This window comes from Choristoneura fumiferana, chromosome 6 (genome assembly GCF_025370935.1).
Source record: "Choristoneura fumiferana chromosome 6, NRCan_CFum_1, whole genome shotgun sequence".
NCBI lineage: Eukaryota > Metazoa > Arthropoda > Insecta > Lepidoptera > Tortricidae > Choristoneura > Choristoneura fumiferana.
The window spans coordinates 4,396,283-4,410,600 of record NC_133477.1 but is presented as its reverse complement, the minus strand read 5'-3'; the positions used below and the strand labels follow the sequence as shown (position 1 = coordinate 4,410,600).

At 36.4% G+C, this 14,318-nt stretch overlaps 1 protein-coding gene across 3 annotated transcripts; it reads right to left on the bottom strand.

The window, feature by feature from the left end:
• Window positions 1-1,325: 1,325 nt before the first annotated feature.
• Window positions 1,326-9,960, bottom strand: LOC141428532 (cytochrome P450 CYP12A2-like). Of its 3 annotated transcripts, none has more exons than XM_074088528.1 (10): window positions 9,764-9,959; window positions 6,005-6,135; window positions 5,791-5,924; window positions 5,194-5,309; window positions 4,864-4,980; window positions 3,388-3,663; window positions 3,142-3,307; window positions 2,422-2,634; window positions 1,840-2,011; window positions 1,326-1,692 (listed from the first exon to the last, which is right to left on the bottom strand). In XM_074088528.1, exons 1-10 carry the CDS (start codon window positions 9,832-9,834, stop codon window positions 1,541-1,543), a joined length of 1,548 nt encoding a protein of 515 aa, XP_073944629.1. In that variant the 5' UTR covers window positions 9,835-9,959; the 3' UTR covers window positions 1,326-1,540. The 3 variants fall into 3 exon arrangements, with proteins under 3 accessions (XP_073944629.1, XP_073944630.1, XP_073944631.1); XM_074088529.1 differs by having other exon boundaries at window positions 6,008-6,135; XM_074088530.1 differs by lacking the exon at window positions 3,388-3,663 and having other exon boundaries at window positions 9,764-9,960.
• Window positions 9,961-14,318: the final 4,358 nt, after the last annotated feature.

Below are 14,318 nucleotides of genomic sequence, written 5' to 3'. Positions count from 1 at the left end.
GATCATTACTAAAAGTTATAATCGGTTCTTGTTATCAGCGTGCATTGACCCCAAACAAAGGTCTAACTTAAAATAGAGATAAGGAAAAATTACTATACCTAGATAGTGCCACGAGAGTTGAATTCTATGATTACACACACAGCTACAAAAATAACTGATTGCACAAATTAGGTGAGTAAATGTCAAAATCTTGCTGTCATTACACGACATGTTCTAGCTGTGTGTGTAATCATTCATTCAACTCTCGTGGCACTAGGTATAATGTAGGGTATAACAGCTATTTAAGATCATGCCCTCAGTATTATACTATCATCATCATCATCATCATTATCGTCATCAATTAATACATGTATGTAGTCATATTTATTTTTTAAAATTCAATATCGTGTATTCAGAGGAACAGTTTTGTCAGATAAAAAGTACTTTAATGACTGTTGAGGATCTTACGAGTAGGCCTCTGCAGCCAGCGGTCTCATTTCTTGCTCTCTTTTTTCTAGCCCGCGTATAGTAAGGTCTAGGTGCAACATAAAATACTGAGCGGCAAAAAATCTGGCCCTCAAATATATGCAGTAACAGGTAATTTTGTATGAAGAATGGGCCAAATTTTGTGCCGCTGAGCATATTTAGGAACTTGTTTTGTTAGGAACAGTGGCAGATTACTTGTATTTTCATGCGAGGGCTCCACTCCCTATATCTATGACTACGTGCAAATAGTGCATGCTGTGCGGAACTGATGTTATTAAAAATAGTCGTAGAATATAATGAGCCCCCTTTAATTCTCTATTTGCTTCGAACGTAATAGGTATTTAGAATAACCTATCCTATGGTAACACACATTTTTATCTTTCTGACTGCGTTGTACCCATATGGTACCACCTACCTATGCTATGTATAAATTACCTTGGTAATAACTAGAGACCGCATTATATAAAACATCAAAAGCTTGAATATGCATACGAATATGTATGATATCAAAACATATGCCATAAAATAAAAAAGTCTTCAGTTTTTATTTAGTTTAAAATTATCACATCATACATTATTTAGAGTAAATTAAAAATCAACGTGAAATTAGCTAAAAAGGCCTTACATTTTCAAACTCATACCAGAGGCCGTTTTGCTTAACGTTTCTGATGCTCGCGATCGCAATCAAATGATAGATTTCGCAAACAAAAACTGTCATTTGATTGTGATCGCGAGCGTCGGAAACGTTAGACAATACGGCCCTAGGTAACAATAAATTCAAGCAAAAGAGAACCTTACATTTAAACAGTTGAATATGCATATTTAATTAAAAAAATTAACACAAGCCTTTCGCTCCCAGTACTTTTTATTGCCCTATTCACATTCTCATCCATATCTGTATCAAATTTCAAGTCAATTCATTAACTAGAAGAGATTGGAATTTGACACAAACAAAGATTACAACTGAAATAAAAGCTTGTAATAAACTAAAACCTGAGAGTGGTAAGGTAGTTAACACAACTCTCAATACTCACCGACACTTCTTATAAGTGTACGATCATAATTGATTATGAAACTAAAAATCATTAAAAACAAAGTTGAAAGGTCCCGTGATGTAGTTTATCGTAGTAAAAGCGATGTTTGGGGGTGCTCCATTCCAATTGATTTGGAAATTCTCTACGACTTTGGTTATAAAAGTTTCCGTTTCCAGCTCCGCAATGCGACGACCTGCAATATCATACGACACGTACTCAAAACGGAGTGACACCACATGGGACTTACATGGGATCGTAAAAGGATCCCCTGTGGTAGAATATGGATTCTACAAAGTATTTTTCAGAATATTGCTTTCGTTTGAATGTTCAAGTTCTTTACCTATACACATCCTGGTTCCAAATCCAAATGGGACGGAAGAGAAGGGGTGGGCATTGCCATGGTAAAGAGGATCGTCTTTCTCGGCGAGCCACCTCTCCGGGATAAACTCATCAGGGTTCGGGTACTCCTCTTCGATTTTCGACATGAATTGATTACATAATATAATTGTAACCTAAAAAGTAATTAGCACATAAGAATAACTCAACGTACATCCAGCCACATAGACTCTTTTACAAAAAGCAGTCATTTAATATACTTGCCGCATAGTACAAAAATCTTTTTAAATATAGTACACAGTTGCAAATATAAATAGTCTGGTATATATTTAAGTTAGCTACTTAACAGAGTTCTTGACCACTAGACTTGTTTTCTTCTTTTAATATTTTGAAGGCAGTCGGGTTTTTTATTTTTTTATACACACTTCTGTCCCGATTGGGGATCGAACCCGAGAACTCAAGCTTCGTAGTCAGGTTCTGTAACCACTGGGCTATCCGGTTGTCATAATAACGAAACAGTTGTATATATTTCAGATACTAGTATTTCAGATATAGAGAGGTAAATAAGATAAGATAAAGATTTTACATCCTTGGGTATTTTGTATCCCATTATGTTGTATTCCTTCGTGGTAACTCTGGCGTTGCCAGTGACAACGGGCATCATTCTCATGGACTCTTTGAGGCAAGCTCTGAGATAAGCTCGCTGATCTTGCTTATTTAACACTTCTTGTCGTAGTTTCATTTGTTTTTCGGGGTTTTTAGCAAGAAGATACAATGTCGCCATAACCGTCATTGAGACCTGAAACGATGCAAAATTATTTACACTTTGAAATATATAAAAAAACAATATTTAATCCAATTTGAAAAAAGTATTAACTAGTTAGTTTCTTTAGATACGTTGTCAAAATATAATTTATGCTGGAATCGTTCTAAATAATACATAGATAATAATATATTTTTTAGCTTAGGTTTAGGTTTAGGCTTAGCTTTTAGCTAGGCTGGCTTAACGAAATCTAAGTTTTTAAAAACGGAAATGATTTTTGATTCGGAATACGAATCCTACCTGGCAATCCGAAAATGTATAAATTTTTTTAATCAATTCTTTATTAATAAGTTGCTAAAAATAATAATATGAGAATATAATTTAATCAAACAAGTTTTTCAACTAAGAACCTCTACGGTGAATTTCTAAATACTTAAAAATTTAAAGTGAAAAAGGAATAAATGTCAAAAATCAGTTCAAAAATCACCAAAAGAGTCTAATGGGCAAGAAATGGGCTAGGTAGGTTCATCACAAGACACCAACCGTATCGACTCCTGCTAGCAGCAAATCCGATGCCATAATGACCGCTGTCCGGGTATCAATTTGCAGAAGCTTTTCTAAAACTGGCTTTTCAGAACTTGATGTAAAAGTACCATCATTCGAGTTTTTCATATTCTTCATAGCTTTATATATAAAGGATCTCGTTAAACTACAAAAAAATAAGAAAATGAATTCATAATATCTGTTCTAACATAAAAAACTGTCACTACTATATTTTAGTCTGGATACCTTTCTATATTTTCATAAATTTTCATAGCTCTTCTAAAATTTGGCGTTGAAAAGTATCGCCACGGGCTCGGGCCAAAATCTACTTTTCCAACAGTTTTAAAGAAATCGTGAATGTTGTTGATAAGTTTTCTCGCTTCCGAATTCTCGCAGAGATTTGGATTGAGGCAGTTCAACCGAGTGCCTAAGGCCACCACACCAATCGACTCTAGTGCCCATAAATTCATTTCTACATCTAAATGCTTTATCTTCTTGTTTTCATCACGGGTCGACTTAATTCTGGTGGTAAAAATAGCGCATGAGTTTACAAAAAGTAAGTATGTATTTGCCAAAATATTTCATCATCATCATCATAATCATCCTAGCCTATATACGTCCCACTGCTGGGCACAGGCCTCTCGGAATGAGAGGGCTTGGACCGTAGTTCCCACGTGGGCCCAGTGCGGATTGGGAACTTCACACTCACCATTAAATTGCTTCGCAGGGTATACAGGTTTCCTCACGATGTTTTCATTCACCGTAAAGCTCGTGGTAAATTTCAATTGTAATTTCGCACATGAATTCCGAAAAACTCAAGAGTTGCGAGCCGGGGTGTGAACCCACGATCCTCTGCTTGAGAGGCCATAGGTCAAACCACTCGGCCACCACGGCTACCAAAATATTTATCTTCAATTATTCTATAATAGCTGTACGGGACCTATCTTCATAACCATACATTTCAGAAGGAATGAAAATTCACACGATGCTATGATGGTTTCTGCGAAAAAAAGCAACAAAAGGATCTACTGGTGGAGGCAGTAGTGGTCTTTACTGTCAACTACGAACTACGGACTCCAGTACCACTACCACGGCGTAAATTATTTGTAGAGGCGCTGTACAATTCTCCATACAAATAATTTACGCCATCGCTATCGAGTACGGTCACTGTAAACTCATGGTAGTGGTATAGATGGTCTATTGCGTAACGTTTCTGACACTCGCGATTATAATCAAATGACAGTTTTTGTATGCGCAAACTGATGGTGTGATCGCTAGTGTCAGAAACTTTACTCAATAGACCCTAAGCACTGCGGCGTGGAAGGCAAGTGAAAACCATTGCACTAATTTTTCAAGAAAGTCGTCATGAAGGTGACTATTTTTTTTTACATAAATTATCGCATACTTTTTAGATATTGTGGCAGTAGTGCTGTCGCCTATGGGAAGCAATTTTTTAAATAGGTTAATATTAGTTAAAATTTTCTGCCACTTTAACACATACATTTGTAGCGTAATCTGATACTTTACCAAACGAATTATCGGAAAAGATAATTGCAGCATGTAATGTTACTGGAACTTCATTTTGATCTGTTGCTATTTGATTTTAATTAAAAATGAGCTATTCCATTAAGTCTGCAAAAGATTTGCGATCATGAAGATATACGTCCTGTATGTCAGTATTTTACTACGTAATTATGTCATGATACATGACGATACTCGTACCGTTTGATCATGTCATTGGCTACATCTGCAAGCGCTTCGCTGTATAACTTGATGATTTTAGGTTGCAGCATGATTTGGTTCACTTTAGTTCTTAATTCCTTCCACTTTTCTCCTTGTCTACAACATGACATCCAAAATTAGAATTCATATCAAACCGAATTAAAGCGTAGGTAGTAGTTATATTGCGTAGGTACTTGTTATTTCTCTCTACGTTATGTGTGTCCTAATGACTGACTTTAATTTCAATTTGAATTAAAGGTACTTAAACTCGTAGACAACTTATGCTCCAAAATCATCATAATACGAGTATAATATTAAACACATAATTACTCAGTTACAAGTCCCGTTGGTTGACAAAGATCGTAGTTTTTGCTGTATTTTTTGCGATAGTAAGCAAACGATTCAAATCCTGGACGATTTGGCAATATGTTCTCGCTTCGGTAGATCTATAATCACAAATATAAATTTATAATATTAATTGATAAGACTCTCATAAACTATTCTAAACAAGCTGTTGCTCGTGACTTCGTCTGCGAAGATTTCATTTATCGCGCGCCCTCAGGAATAACACATTTTTCTGGGAATAAATAGAAGAATAAAATAAATGATATAATAACTTCTAAGTTATCATGATGCATGCAAAATTTCTTGACAATCGGTACAGGTAATGCGTGAAAGTGGAACAAACAAACTCACATTCGCATTTAGAATAATAGTAAGGAAGTAACAATTAATGACTTGAATAAAGTCGCCGATTGTCGTTGTAGAAGAATAGCGCTCGTATTCAAAATTGTATGTTCTTCGTCTGGAGTATAACAATGACGGCAAAGTGCAGTTTACTATCCATAAATACTAAGTACTTATACGTATAATCATAAAAAAACTAATCAGGTATCATTTTTATGGGGTCATTGCTGACATACTCACGTCTCCCACAGCGTCAGCATCAAATAACCAAATCATATCCTGCTTCCCGAAAATTCCGTCTATTTTCGCTATTGGACCGTATAATTCGAAAATTCGTTTAGTCAGTGGAAATCCTTCGTACCCAGCCAAAGCACCTAAAAAAAATAATTAAAAACTACCTTAATCGTTACAGCTACGGGATAAATAAATATTAAATGCAAACAACTAAACTTACCACCGGGAAAAAAATTATGTAACGGTCCAACTATTGGTAGAGATAGTGGTCCTGGAATCTCCCTCCAAGACTTAAGATTTTGTGTAACTTCATCCTTGTTATTTACTGAAGATGAATCAGCTACGATGAAACTGAAGCAATAGAATTATAATTAGGAACAAAAAATTGCAATAATGTCATATATACATATATATACTAGCTTTTTCCCGCGGCTTCGGTCACGTTAAATTTGGAGTAACATACATTTACTTTCTGCGATATTTTTTTTCGTGTTTTGATTGATTTTTCGGAGGATTATATTGAAATACATTACGTTTTTTTAGATTCAGACAGATGGTGCAAATTTTGTAATTCACCATATTCGCCAACATAATTAATCATATTCGTACCAACTATGAAGAATTGCGAAATAACATCATTGCTCGCAGGACGGATGGGGCATTCTCGAATGGCGTCCGCGACCAGACGAGCTGTCGGTACCTCCAACAAGATGGAGCGACGACTTGAAGATCAATCGCTGGATGCAAAGCACAAGTCTGAGTGGAGATTGAGGCCTATGTCAGCAACTCTTTCGGCTGACATGATGATGATGATGATGTACCAACTATGAAATCATCATCATGTCAGCCGAAAGACGTCCACTGCTGGACATAGGCCTCCCCAAGGTTAACTTTGGAATGGAATGTGGAATTTAAAAAACTCCTGATGGTAGGAGATCACCACCGCCCATAAACATCTGCAACACCAGAGGTATTGCAGATGCGTTGCCAACCTAGAAGCCTAAGATGGGATACCTCAAGTGCCAGTATTATATTTCACTCATCTAGGGAAATCGCAAAGTTCCCGCGGGATTGATGTAACTCGATTTACAAAAAAACTTTCACTGACATAAAGCTACACTGTTTATCTACTTTAATCCCAAGAAATTGAAAAGTATGTAAATGTGAGAGGCATTGTATCTTTGAAAGAATTTTTAAAACAGCCCCGGATTTGTATTCACTTATTTTTATTCGCGGAATTTGCATTTTTTCGGAGAAAAGCAATCTATGTCAGTCAGGGATGATGCTTGTTTTCGAAAACTTTTTTATTTTAGTTTATTTTCATCTTTTTAGCTATATATTTAAGTCTCTCATAAAGTCATATGTACCCACATCAAAACTGAACGTACATGTAAAATTTCGTATCTGTGCTATCAATCCTTGAGGAGTTCCATCATGAACAGACGACCCTGGCTGCAGCACTAGGTGGTGTCTATTATAAAAGCGCATTGTCATTTAAATTAAGCAATTGTGTATAGTTTTTTTGTGTGAGTCATTAGCTTTTGAGGAGTTCCTTTCTACGGAGACGATCCTAGCCAGGATGAGTAGGATATCACTGCCAAATGATTGTATTATTATCACGTTTATATCAGTTTGCCAAATCTCCAGTCTCTAGTTTTATTACTTTAGATTTCGAACTCTACGTCCCTATGAGGCCGTATCCTGGGTCCATATAGGCTCATATACAATTTTTATTCAATTATTTATAATAATACCGCTTTGTAATCATAATCATCATTTCTCCGAAAAAAATTCTTATATATTTTAAAAATAATTATTTTTACCACTATCTACATTGTTCATAAAGATACATATTTCTATTTTTTTTTACTCATAATTTCACTAACGAGATTTAATCTATACGCATAATCTTATTTGGGAGAATTTCTTTATTTATAAATTTATTTTATATAATCATTTGTACTCATGTGATTAAAAGCTATATTATTTAAACTGAACGTATATCGGAACGTACACAGAGATTATGATTTACATTGGAGGGTATGCCTACTTTAGTCCGACCGCGTATTAAAGCGGTAGGCTGCTAAAACATCACGATTCGCATTCTTTGTTGTTCCTATACGTGTTTGTGTGAAATGTGTTCGGTTCTGGCACTTCGCCGGCCGCTGCCGCGGCACGCTCGCTTCGCTCGCTCGGCTCGTGCACTGAGGGTCGCAGTTCTACCTAACACTCCTCCTCGCTTCGCTCGTCGTCGTACCTAACCAGACCTGCCTTATAGAATAGGTAGAAGCATCGAATTAAGGAACCAATATTATTTCTTAGGGATAAATATAATAATCAGAGTATCGCAGTTTCGTGACAAATCTAAATTTAAATGACGGAAAATATAGTTCCCATATATATTATATATGTATGAATAGATTAGGAATAAACAAAGGTATACTTTAAAACTTATACATATAATACCAAATTTTATTACCTAAATCGATATGATATGTTGAATAATGATATACACATAAATTGTGGTAACAGAGGTATTTATATTAAATGACATTATGAATACAATAAATTCGTAGTTCCAATGATTATTGTCTAAAATAAAAATATATAATGATCTAATGAATGATCCTAATGGATGTAAAATTGTATAAGATACATTTTCGAAGTTTCAATAATCGAATTTGCAATTTTATCCACCCCCGTATCCTAAAAGTGTATTTATGACCTCTCTAAAGCTTAGAAACCTTCAAATGCGGTACTAATATAGTATGGTGACTTTCAAAACTTTTATTTGAGTTCAACCTTTTTTGAACAAAATCGGATTGAGTTTTCAAAAAATTGTGTCAAAATAAAATGTTATTTGAATCAAAAGCATTATGGAGTATTGATATCAAATTTGAAGCAAATCAACCCCAAAATAACTTTCAAACTACTCTCTCTCTTTCTTCTTTTTAACTACTTTAGGGACTGCATTTCAATAAAATACGAAACACGTCTTCCATCAATTCTGAAAAGCAGCGTGAAGGAATCACGCTGTCACATACAAACTTCGCTCCCTTTTTCACCCTCTTAGGGGTAGAATTTCGGAAAATCCTTTCTTATCGAATGCCTACGTCATACAAAAAATACACCCTCCAATTTTCAGGTCTCTACGATCAGCGGTTTAGGCTGTGCGTTGATCCGTCAGTCAGTCATTCAGGACAAAGCATTTTATATAAAAAAAAAAAAAATATATATGTATAGATTGAACGATGTATATAGTGTTAGGTCCTAATCCGCATTGGGCTCGCGTGGGAACTACGGACCTAGCCCTCTCATTCTGGGAGCAGGCCTGTACCAAGCAGTGGGACGTATATAGGCCGATATAATGATGATGATAGTGTTAGCTGTTGCTTGCGGTTTGTGAGAGTGTTTAGAACTAAAATAACTTATTTGCTCACCCGCGACCTTATGATAGCTGCGTTTATGCAAGATATGCGTGTCCATGTAGTTCCTCCACCTACACACTGTAAGAACACACACAAATCACACAAACCAACCTATCACCACCACAACCACACTACACTGACGCGTTGAGAACTCAACCAGAGCTCATCTTCAGAGCAACACAACCGTACACCATGCTACCAGATGTTAGATTCGATGAGAGATGTGTGAAGAGTGTTTAGATCATTTTTTGAGCACCACAACTGCTCATCGAATTCTGCGCCTGACTGTGCATAATGCGCCTATAGGTACGATGCAGCCAGGAGGAAGCAAATAGGTACGGGGGTACATAAAAGTTCTTCAGGCTGGTTTATTGTAAGATTTGCTGTCCAACTAGTCGTAATGAACTGATACTGATATAGTTGAGTGAGTGACATGTCATTTTAAATTAGACAAGCTCTACCACGATAGGTTTCTAAGCAGTATGCTCTAGAGAGAGGATCTCAAAAAAATGAGTGCCCCCCTTGTGTGGCTCTTTTCAGTAGTATCTTACCGAATAAACTTTTGTTTCATCCCTGCTAAACCCAGACCGGCTCTCAGTCGTAAAGTCTGTATTCTGAACATGTTTAAGGATTTTGAAAAATAACACTTTTGTCGCTTTAGTGGGCTAAGCAAGCGAAGAAACTAAGAATGCAACAGGTAGCGAAGAGCGGAGTGATGGTATTTTATTGTTCGTCTTATCAGCTTATCGTCTTACCGTCTATCAGCGAGACGTAACGAAGCCCCGTCAAGTAAACAGTCGTGTCTTATTTTTAGGGTTCCGGAGCCAAAATGGCAAAAACGGAACCCTTATAGTTTCGCCATGTCTGTCTGTCCATCCGCGGATTTGCTCAGGGACTATCAATGCTAGAAAGCTGTAACTTTGCACGGATATATGTAAACTATGCCGACAAAATGGTACAATAAAAATTCAACATTTTTTTTCTCATCCAACCGTATCGTTCGGGGTACCGTTGGATAGGTCTTTTAACCATTAGGGGTTTGCTAAGACAATTTTTCGATTTAGTGATTTGTTAGCGAAATATTCAACTTTAAAGTGCAAATTTTCATTAAAATCGAGCGTCCCCCCCTCTTAAATCTAAACCGGTGGGTGGAAACAAAACAGAATGGTAGTAAGTACATATATCAAACTTTCAAGAAAAATTATAACGGCTAAGTTTGCTTGAGAATTATTAGTAGTTTAAGAGAAAATAGCAGCCTAAGGTATAAAATATACCTAAACTTGGAAGATTCCGTATAAAATACGAAATGCTTAGAAAAATATTACTTAATTTTTTCGCAATGGATATGGAACCCTATTTTGGGCGCGTCCGACACGATCTTAGCCGGTTTTTTATTTACTCCGTTTATTTGTCGACCATAAATCGTTGTAAGTAATAACAAACAGTGCTAAAAGCAGTTTAAAATACATAAAAGTTATACCAAAATGTAGCGGTTATTTGCGCCCTTCGAATCGTTTAGTTCGTTTTGTACGGATGTGCTCCTTGTAAATGTAAATTTATTAAATAATAATTACATCAATTGTGCAAGTCGGTAGTTTGCATTCTAGATAAAATGCACTTTGAAAGTGCACGTCTTCATCATATGCCCTGCATTTTTTACGTCTTTTCCATACTAATAAACATAATGGTGAAATGGTCAAACAAAAAGGTTATGTCTCAAAGATTTTTTGCAATCGTACTAAGCAAGCGTCCTATATAATATTAATGAGCTACATAGACAAACTGATCAGGCACTGCGATAGCGATTTTTTATTATGTATTTCTGGGTATATAAATTACAATAGCATAGAAGCTCCGCATTTATATGAATATTTATGATCTCAGTACTGCTTTTTAATACCCTGAGAATTACACGATAAATAATTAATACTTAATATGGAAAAAACGATATTGCCTTTTCTCGTGTTATGTATTGGGACTGAGGTTAGTGGGACATGTATACTCGTAGGTACAGGTATCTCCTAAGGACTAAATAGTGGATTCTATTGTTGCGTCCGTTCGATGATGGCCGGCGTGAAACAGAGCTAAAGAAGTTTTTTTTTTGCTATCTCAGTTAGCAACAAAGGCTTCGTTGTTTTTACCCGACTGCAAGGAGAGGTATTGTTTTTCGCGCGTATCTTGTCTGTATATAATATTCTTTATTACCGCATATCTCTCAAACTGCTGGACGGATTTAGACAATTAAGGTATCATTAGAATCGTCCTGACAACTCAAGTGTCTCGTAAATACAAACTGAGACATGGATGCGCAGGAAAACCAGAAAAAGAGACCAGCACTGGGAATCGAACCCAGGTCCTCAGCAATCCGTGCTGCTTGCTATAACCCCTACACCACTACTGGACAGGAATCTAGACAAGAATTTTTCCTATGCATACATATCTCAGGTTGCTTATTGCTACTATGCTACTTAATTTACTTTTTGTATTTACGATATGGTTTCACGGGATACCCGTAAAAGTGACAAATTTGGAGTTGAAATAAAAAATAAAATACATAAAGACTCCAAAAAATCAATCATAAATTTGATTGCGTAGTAGCGACATCTCTTGTCTGGGTGAGCGGTTAGTTCCGAAAGAATATGACGTCTGTCGACGCAACATAGATGTCGCTAGTGCTGCTGCTTAAGTAGCATAGTAGAAATAAGCAACCTGAGGTATGTACGCATAGGAAAAAATCGTGTCTAGATTCCTGTCCAGCAGTGGTGTAGGGGTTACAGCACGCAGCACGGATTGCTGAGGACCTGGGTTCGATTCCCAGTGCTGGTCTCTTTTTCTGGTTTTTTTGTGCATCCATGTCACAGTTTGTATTTACGATATGGTTTCACGGGATACCCGTAAAAGTAACAAATTTGGATTTGAAATAAAAAATACAAAAAGACTCCAAAAAATCAATCATAACTCAAGTGTCCTTAGATAGGTGACGTTAAAAAAATAAAACATGGCGGCTGTGAGATGCAAATAATAAATCAACAATTTTTTTTTCTAATACGACTAATATGGGTATCGAAGTCAAGAAGCTCATCATAAGTATCTCAAATCTTTTCAGTTCATTTTTGCAGGCGGGTTTTTGATTTTTAATTTATTACCATCAGTTGACTCACTTGCCAAATTTCTTGCTCAGTTGTATAACAAAACTACCGGGGTTGAAATCAAAAAGAGCCCCTTGAATAAAGTAAGCACGTGTGCTGTACATATTATATTATTCGGTAGCACACGATTCCCAGGCGCGTCACGTACTATCAAATTTTCGTCACACCGTTCAGTATGGGCGGACGTGCTGAAAATTACAAAAATTACTCGTATTAAATTGAATACTTACTTAATCTTTCGATCTATGTCCTTTTCTATTAAATCTCTCACACATATGCCTAAAAATATGAAGGAAGCTACACTGCATGATGATCAAAAAGCCGTCTGCTTTAAAATATCTATAAATAAAAACTTAAATGAATTCTAGTAAGTTGTAGATATAACCAGCATTTTATGTTAGACGCTAGATTTAATTACAGTAAATTACTGTTGAAAATATATTTTTTCATACAATTACTTTTAAAGTAGGGTTAAGGTTGGTAGGTTTATGCATTTTAGCACTACTTCACAGAATATATAATAGTACTACTTACCTATAACCCTAAGCTAAACAGTTAACTCTGAGTCATAAAATGATAACTTCTGGCCACTTGGCCAATAGTGCACCAAACCTCAATTATACTCCATCATCAACATCATCATCATCACCAGCCAGAAGACGTCCACTGCTGAACAAAGGCCTCCCCGTTAAAACGCCACAATGAACGACAACTTGCCACTTGCATCCACCGGTTACCCGCAATTCTCACGATGTCGTCAGTCCATCTAGTGAGAGGCCTGCCAACGCTTCGCCTTCCGGTTCGCGGGCGCCACTCGAGAACTTTCCCCCCCCCAGCGGTTATCTGTTCTTCGAGCGAAGTGGCCCGCCCATTGCAACCTCAATACTTAATTAATGATAATCAGTAATCATTTGTTCAAGAGATATAAATTTGTTTTTGATGGTCTTCATCGTCATTATGAATCCCTGAATGTTAACTAAAAATTTTGTGGTTATAGTAGGTTTGCTACTCCAAATTTATGTTTCCTGAATTGATTGATCCCGTGGGTTTTAAAAATACACACAGAGTAATAGACGATTACTGACTTTGATTTATAGTAATTGTTTAATGTTCCGTTTGGCCATTAATCATGCTAAATGAAACCCGGTACGGAGCAAATGGAAAAAGTTTTTCGCGTAAAGAAATGTGATGCGTGTTAAAAAGAGATGAAAACTTTATCGTCGTACTCAGAGTCAATAAAGTGATAAGTAATCAAGTTGCAAAAGCCTGTCTTGTAAGCCAAGTGACAGCTCAAATAGTGTGCACATGATGGTGTGGTGTAAGTAGAAGGGAAGTTTGACGGGAAGACCTGCACGCATGTCAATCAGGATATGGATTTATTTAGCGTATCTCTTGCAATAAATAAATGTATTCGATGGCCAGCAAACCCAGCTAACTTCACGGTACAAAATGTATACCAAAATGGTAAAGTTTCTTCATGGCACGTCGTAGCAGAATTTAACACAGGGTAATTATCTCGTAAATTGGGCGCAAGGGTAAGTTATTGCCATTCACTAATTAACTTTACATTAATTGCAGTAATAACAAACACCCTTGTTCTCCTGAATGCCAACATTGACTGTATTTAGCCTAAATACTCTCCAACATAAATACCTACACCTGCAGTTAAGAAAAAACCGGCCAAGAGCGTGTCGGACACCCCTAAGATAGGGTTCCCTAGCCATTCGAAAAAAATCAAGTAATTATTAAGGGTTACCTTTCCATATTTATTGCATTTTGTTTGGACAATAGGTTTACAAGATAGGGGGGGGGACACAATTTTTGCTACTTTAGGAGCGATTATTTCCGGAAATCTTCACTTAATGAAAAAAGTTTTTGAGAAACCTTACTATCTTTTCAAAAGAGCTGTCGAACTATGTGCCACACGATGATGCAAGAATTTTTTTTTTTAAATTTC

Coding starts and splice junctions, on each gene's coding strand:
- LOC141428532 (XM_074088528.1), bottom strand. CDS start 9,834: ATGTTCAGAATACAGACTTTACGACTGAGAGCCGGTCTGGGTTTAGCA. Junction 5,925..6,004: donor ACATAATTTTTTTCCCGGTG/GTAAGTTTAGTT, acceptor TATTTTTTTTAG/GTGCTTTGGCTGGGTACGAA. Junction 3,308..3,387: donor ATTTATGAAAATATAGAAAG/GTATCCAGACTA, acceptor ATTTTTTTGTAG/TTTAACGAGATCCTTTATAT.